This window comes from Haliaeetus leucocephalus, unplaced genomic scaffold, assembly GCF_000737465.1.
Source record: "Haliaeetus leucocephalus isolate CR32 unplaced genomic scaffold, Haliaeetus_leucocephalus-4.0 Scaffold577, whole genome shotgun sequence".
In the NCBI taxonomy this organism is placed as follows: domain Eukaryota; kingdom Metazoa; phylum Chordata; class Aves; order Accipitriformes; family Accipitridae; genus Haliaeetus; species Haliaeetus leucocephalus.
The window spans coordinates 7,380,282-7,387,330 of NW_010973013.1; the positions used below are offsets into that span (position 1 = coordinate 7,380,282).

The 7,049-nt window shown below is 57.9% G+C and overlaps 1 protein-coding gene across 1 annotated transcript; it reads right to left on the minus strand.

Annotated features, from left to right (window-relative positions):
* Positions 1 to 2,195: 2,195 nt before the first annotated feature.
* LOC104838206 (heme-binding protein 1-like) lies at positions 2,196 to 7,043 on the minus strand. Its single transcript, XM_010577828.1, has 5 exons — positions 6,865 to 7,043; positions 6,519 to 6,604; positions 3,708 to 3,849; positions 3,382 to 3,565; positions 2,196 to 3,227 (listed from the first exon to the last, which is right to left on the minus strand). The coding sequence occupies exons 1-5, from the start codon at positions 7,019 to 7,021 to the stop codon at positions 3,053 to 3,055; spliced, it is 744 nt and encodes a 247-aa protein (XP_010576130.1). The 5' UTR covers positions 7,022 to 7,043; the 3' UTR covers positions 2,196 to 3,052.
* Between the last annotated feature and the right edge of the window lie 6 nt (positions 7,044 to 7,049).

The following is a 7,049-nucleotide window of genomic DNA, read 5'->3' on the forward strand; positions in this document are numbered from 1 at the left end:
ATTTTTATGTATATGTATACTAATCTGATTAATACGCAATTAGTTATTCTATATAACCTGTTAGTGCTAAAGCAGTGGTATGCACGCTAGCTGGAACTAGCCCCCGTGCATCCAGCGCTGCAATAAAGAATGCCTGCTTTCTAAAACTCTGAGTCTTAGAGAGTTTCTTCGACCGGCTTTTCGGTATCAGGGCTAGCCGGCTGGGAACCGCAGAAGGAGCTGGGTATCTCCAGTTCCCAGTCGTAGCAAGCCCCAACGTGGGGTGGTGAGGAGCCGCGGAGGAGATAAAAGAGCTTCCCTCCCAGGCTGACTGTTCGTTAGGTGGACAGTAGAAGCCGTATTGTTGAGGGACCCTGTGAAAGCACAGGGGCACCGGGGAGCCAGGGGCATCGCACCCGAAGGCAGGTAGAGGGCTGGACACGCAGCCCCAGCTGCACAACGCCGTCGCTTTGCTTCTTCGCTGCTCCTCTGCATCGCCCAAATTCAAGGCGCAGCAGTGCAAGTTGGCCTGGCCACCTGCATGGCGCGGGCCAGAGGCCTCGGTGCCCAGCCGAAGGTCTCCCGTGCAACCTGCTGCGGCTCCACACCACTGCCACTGGCAGCTGCAGCTCTGAACACCAGCTTTCCAGACGGTTTGTCGAGCCTCCAAAACTCTGGCTGCTTTTCATACTGTTGGAAGACTTACCGTCAGACCCCCCGCCCCGCAGCCTCCCCGAAAGCGCTGCTGGATCCATCACGGAGGACGCTGAAGCCTTGACTCGGCAAAGCCCATTGGCACTGGATCGGAGCACGCCTGCTGCCCTCTATGGCGGTGCCAGCCTGGAGCTGCACCAGAAGCCCCCACCATTACCACCTCCAGCAGGGCCTGGGAGACCACGGAGCTGCCCCAGCTGGGCGCGCGGTTGTGCGGCTTTGCCGGTAGCCGCAGACCAGTCCTCTCTCAATAGAGAAGCCACCGCTTCCTCTCACCGAAAGCTGTTCTGGTTGTGGTTGGGGACCAAGCAGCCTCAGAGGAAGCGGCAGCCTATTCAGCAAGCTCTAGAAAGCAAGTTTTACTTCCACCTGCAAGCTCAGGGCAAGCAAAGCACCTGACGTGTAGTAAGAGGAAGGGTCTCTGTCTCACATGTGGTGGCTGACTTTGCGCTCTCACCGACGCTGAGCTACCGGACCCCAGCCTCACGTAAGGGACTTGCTTCTCCTTTCCCCAGGAGGGAAGTGATCAGCAGCCAGCGCTGCTAATCCCGGTATCGCCACTCTTAATCTGAGGAGCGCTTGCCACATCAGCCCTCAGAGCTGCAGGCTGTCACAGCACCTCCTCAGCCCCACCTGCCCTGAGTGCCCCAGGGACAAGAACTGCACCACCAGATAGCCAGGAAACCACGGTCTGCTCTTGCTGTGCTTGCCCAGACTCTGCCTGAAGCTACCTTGCTTCCCCAAAGAGAAGGGTGTAACACGCTCGGCTCTGCTCTCCCCACAGCCACAGGCTGGGCAGCCAGGCTCCCTCGCTGCAGGAGGACAAGCCAGCCTGGACAGGGCAGTGAACAGCATCTGACTGGAGAACGGAGTAGCAGAAGGCACCTGCACTGCTACGACAATGAGACCACGGAGCTGGCCCTGGCCTTCCCCCCAGTTCTGGCTGCATCGTAGGGCTAAAGGGCCAGAGCCAGAGTTTGGGCAGCAGCAGCAGGAGGCGAGGCACACAGCACACCTCCAGTTACAGCAGGAGGAAAACTCCTTGGGAACTGGGTCAGAAGCAGCCAGAAGTTCCTCCACACTGAGCCAGTTAAGCACATCCCTGCAAAAGCACACCAGCTCCTGCAGCCAACCAGCACAATGTGCAGTCACGTTTGAATTCTCAGCCCCCACGATCAGGCGCCCATGTGCAGTAGAGTCAAAGGAGCCAACTTTTTGCACAGGGGAAAAACGAGGCTAGAGCAGACCCCATCCAGCAGAAAACCACCTCACCTGCAGGGGAGTGTGGCCACAGTTGTTTGAAGCAGCCTGTGCAGCAAAGCAGAGGCTGTGCCTGGCCGAACACGAGGCCGTAAGCTGGGCAAACATTAGAGCCCTTCTAATTAGCCACGGCTTTGCAGTCTGGAGCATCCTGAGGAAGGAGAGAGCAAGGCTCTTCCCGAGCCAACCTGGACACCCCCCATCCCCATTATCAGTGGTCTGCAGCTGCAGTGGTTTGAGCTGGGTTTATTTACTGTTGGCACTGCCAGCTTCCCCCAGGAAAGCGTGACGGTTTTCAATGGGTGTGAAACTCACTGATCAATGCACAACACGACACACAGCGGTGCCGCTGCTGCTGCTGTCAGGACCCGTCCCTCTCAGCTTGCAGCAGGTCTGCAAAATAGCACCCACAACTGATGGACAAAGGCTGCCACCACCCCAGTCCTGGCTGAGGGATGGCGAGTGACAGCCAGGGAGGCACCCAACAGTCCAAAGAGAGCCATCCCAGCAGGAAACGTTCACGATCCACATCTCGCTTGCAGCGAGCCTTTCCTCCTTCGAACCCCACCGTCCCTGTAGCAGCATTTCAGTGGCTCTGTTAGGGACAGGCAGCCTTTCTCACAGGAAGCAGGCCAGAGCCCAGAGCCCCACACCTCGTACACAGTCATCTACCTTCTGGACACCATCAGCTTGTGATTCTGCCAACCACAAGCCCCACTAGCGTACCTGGCACGGCTCTGCAACCCCAGCTCAGAGCTGAGAGAAGCCCAGGTCAGGCTAGCACACTGCACAAGCCCACACAGTTACTGCCTTACACAAGACCCCAGCGCGTGCTTCCCACTAGGAGCCTGCTGCAGAGGCTCTCCCCGGTGCCAGCTCCAGCCTCAGCCGGCCCCTGCAGGGGCAGGTGAAGTGCAGACCAGGCAGGTTTTCCCCTGGCTGGGCCCTCGCAGGGTAGAGTGCAAACCCACCCCGCAGTCTCCCGGTCTGTCATTTTGTGGGTGAACGGTGGGTCAGGATGTGCATTCGTCTCCTTTGGGTCAGAACTGCCATCTACACCAGGTCCAGTCACAGGACAGTTTGCGGTCACAGAGGGGACTCACTCTGCTCGGCAGATGAACCAGATCTCGTTGCGGCGCTGAGGGATGCTGGGATTTTCATAAGCAGCCACGATGTAGGTTTCCCGGAGCACAGTGTCTGTGGAGCCCAAGAGCTCCCAGAAGAGAGCGATCTCTCGCAGAATCGTCTCCTCAGTGGTCATCCCGTAGAAAACCCTGCAGCAAAGGGAGCAACGTAAGCAACACAGCCAGCACATTCCCCCTTCCCACAGCCAGGGCTCCCATCCCTCTGTCCAAGGAAGCGCAGCAGCCATGCAGGGAGTTCATACACCCTGCTGAGCTGAGAAAACACCTCTGGTGCTGGAGTCACCTGGTTATAACCCGGAGCGGTGCCCTCTCGGTGATGCGGACTTCGGGGTCCATGGGAACAGGAGGGTTTTGCTGGAACTCTCCCGGGAGATAATAGGCAGTTACGACTTCACGCTCCAGCTCGGTCCCCTCCTTGGTCAGGTGGATTTCGTTGAGCACTGGGACTGTCATGCCCAGATAGCAACCTGGAAGGAGGTAGGAAGGCAGCAGGCACATTGAGATGGCTGGGTCAGTAGCGGCAGCCCTCCTCCCCACTCCAGATGAACAGCGGCAGGGCCCTCCCTCTATACGGCCTGCCAGCCCCCTCCAGCCCCTGCCTGCACACACCTACAGAGTTCTCCTTGCAGATGTAGCGCATGAGCTTCATGAAGCTCATGGAGATGCTCTGCTCATACATGGGCTCCCCCTTGGTGACACATGCCCACTTCCCAGCTGGGTACCGCCGCTCCTCGTAGGCTGCTTCCTCGCTCTGAAACAGGCCACAGACAAGCCAAGTCAGAGTCAAGCACACCGACAACACTGCAGCACTTGGGTGGCAAAACCAACACTGACAGGCAGGAACTGGGGAGACAGGACCCTGCCAAAATGAGACCCCCTGCTAGTCAGTGATTGGCAGGGGAGGCCGGAGAAGGCAAGGGGAACTGGCATCACATGCACCTCAGACGAGGACACTTAACAGCACTGGGCAAAAGTCAGTGAAAGGAAAAGCACAGACAGGGGACAGGGTGCAGGGAGGCTTGGAGGCTCCTGGCATGCACAAGGAATACAGCACATCCTCAGCAGGGGGCACAGGACTTTCTGCTCCTCTCCAGTCACTGTCCTGCCTACTCACAAGGATGTTCCTGATTCCAGGCACCCAAAGGCCTCCAGTAAGGTTGACGTTATTCTCAGGGGCAGTGCCTTTTCCCTGGACCACTGCGTGCACAGAGGATAACAAGCAGAAAGCCTCGTCCCCAGTAGAAGGGAAAGTCTGGCAGAAGAGCTCTAGCACCCAGAAGAGCTGTGAAGGTTGGAACAAAACTCCTCTTGGATTCTTCTCCCATACCAAGAATTGACAGGAGGAAGAAGAGATGTGAACCCAGCTGGAGCAGAGGGGACAGCTTTCTGGGATGGGTCAGAATCTCTACTTCCAGCACAGATGCCCAGTCTTCTGGACAAACCCAACACAGAAGGGGGGCAAGGGGAGTGGGAAGATTGCATCTGGCTCTGCTCGTAGTTCAGCTCATGGCATGGTTATAACCACAAGTACTGCATAAAGAGGGGCAGGGAAGTTGTAGCCAGCACCTATCCTCCTGCTCTCAGCTTGTTCTTCAGCCAGATTAAAGCAGTCATGAGACAACCTTGTTCCACAGAGCTCAGGGCACTTCTCCAGACTTCTGTGCTCCACAGCTGTGCTGGCACTGAGTGTGGCAGGAAGTGGTGACCAGCCTCAACACTGAGCGCAGCCTCCCTGTGCCTCCACCCAAATTGGGTCTCTACTCAGAAAGCCAAACCAAAGGCAGGAGGAAGGCATCTGGGCTGCTCATGTGCATCGGTGGGCTGCCAGGAAGAAGAGTGCCCCAAAACACTGCAGGCCAGCCAGCATTCACCCTCTAGATGGGGCCATGCCTGCTATTGTCCCACCAAGCAAAGCAGAGCAAGAGCATTTTCCAAGCACGGAACCTGCCAGTCCCTCTAGGCTATTTGCAATTCTCATCTGCCACAGCATCTGCAAATAAACCTATCAGCCCAGCAAGGCGTGCTGTCTGGTCCTTCCACAGACCGATTATTATGTTCAGCAGCACCGCTCTAGAAGATGAGACCTGACCAAGAGGAAGAGTGAAGGTGCTTCACACAGACCCAGTGGCAACAGGTCCCTGCGATGTGAGCTAGGGAATTTGACTGAGTACTGACAGAGCAAGGCTCTGCAGGTGGCATAACAGTTCACTTGCCTCCAAGAGGATGAGGGCTTGTAGCACTGACAGCTCAGGAGGAGCAACCAAAAACTAACGACCTGCCCGAGCCTGGGAAACCTGCCCTTAAGGGCCCCAGCTCCGGAGGCCGCTCAGCACGAATGCCACGAAGAGGCTTCTATCTCCTCACCCAGCCCCAGAATCAAACTCTGAGAATCCTCCTCAGGTGCAGAGGGGATGCCAAGAGCAACAAAAGATCTTCAGGCCCCACAAAGTCTTGGGGCCCCATTCCTGCCTGGGACCAGCATAGGTAGAGAAGAGCCCAGAGAAGTCCCTGGGACCCAGAAGAACAGGGGAAGAGGGAGTGTGGTGAAGCCCCAGTTCAGAGCTATACAACCCTCAGACACCTTTTACAGGCAGGAGTGCTGGACCTCAGCCCAGAAGAAACTGGTTAAGCTCTCCTCATTTAGAGGACAAGGGACAGATGTCTTCTTGGTAGCAAGCCCAACCAAGCCTGCAGAGACGCAGGAACCAGTCTGACAAGCGCTTCTTCACAGTTATTTCTCAAAGCGCAGAAGCACCCTTTTGTGCAAGAGATGAGAGGAGGTGTGCAACTTAGCCAGCAAGAACGGGAGATCTTCAGGCAGAAGCTACCGCCTTTGGATTGGCAGTTGTGACAAACACCACCACATGCTCAGGTCTGCCAGCCAGGCCCCGTGTTCCCCACAGAAACATCCTTATCTTGTGCCAGCTGAGATCGCCAGCTCAACCGGTAGCCACATAACTAGCACAAACACAAACTCAGCAGGAGTTTGAGCTACGCGACAGAGTGTTTTGAGCAAGGTGGGGAGCAGACTCTGAACTGAAAATTTGCTCACTTGGATGTGCCCACCCCAGCAGAAGACAGGTTGGTAAAGGAGGCAGCTGGAAGCCCCAGAGACCAGAGAAAGCAGCACGACTAGTCCGATTTTACAGCAAAGGCTGGGGAGTTGAGCATTGCCGTTACTCAACACAGAAGACGACGCAGGAATGGCAGAATGCTGCGCCAATCCAGAGTCACCATCCTGGCTGCAGCGCTTCTGCAGAAACCTCTGGAAGGCCGGCAACGCGCAAGCTGACTCGCAGCTGCCTTCTCTGCGAGGAAGCCGCTCTTCCCGCTCCCCAGGCTGGCGGTGGCGACGGTGATGGCGGCACCCACCCACCCACCCCAGCCTCGCCTGGCCGCGCAGAGAGGAGCAGGCCTCACCTTCTCATGCTGCGAGAGGGTAACGTACGGCACGGGCTCGCGAGCCTGGTTGTGCCGGGTCATCTGGACGATCGGGCCCGCCATGTCTGCAAGGCAAAAAAGCAGAGGTGAAGCGAGGTTCGCCAAGGCCGGAGAGCGGAGGGGAATCCCGCCGCGCACCGGGGTCCGGTCCGGCCAACCCCCCGGTACTTGCCACCGGCTTCGAAGCCGGTTCTCAGGACGCTGTCAGCCGTGGAAAGCCTCTCCCGGCCTCACCGCCTCCGCGGCCCGGTTCAGAGCCACCTTCCCCCAGGCTGTCCCGGTAACGGATCCCCCGTTCCCCGTTCCAGCCCGTCTCCACGCTCACCCCGGGGCAGGCTCACTCGGTGCGTGCTGGCTACGGCTTCCCAGTGCGCGAACAACCGGCCCCGTTCCTGCTCGTCCTCCTCCTCCTCCTCGCCGTCTCCGCCGGCTGCGGCCTCCTCGCCCAGACCGTCCAAATCCTCCAGCGTGATCCGCGCCATCCCCACACACACACCCGGAAGCGAGCGG

What these genes read in the sequence shown, in the direction of transcription:
- LOC104838206 (XM_010577828.1), bottom strand. Translation starts at nt 7,021, where the DNA reads ATGGCGCGGATCACGCTGGAGGATTTGGACGGTCTGGGCGAGGAGGCC. An exon ending in CCCTCTCGCAGCATGAGAAG is followed by an intron (nt 3,850 to 6,518) that starts GTGAGGCCTGCT and finishes GGCCTGTTTCAG; the next exon opens with AGCGAGGAAGCAGCCTACGA. An exon ending in CCGCTCCGGGTTATAACCAG is followed by an intron (nt 3,228 to 3,381) that starts GTGACTCCAGCA and finishes CCTTTGCTGCAG; the next exon opens with GGTTTTCTACGGGATGACCA.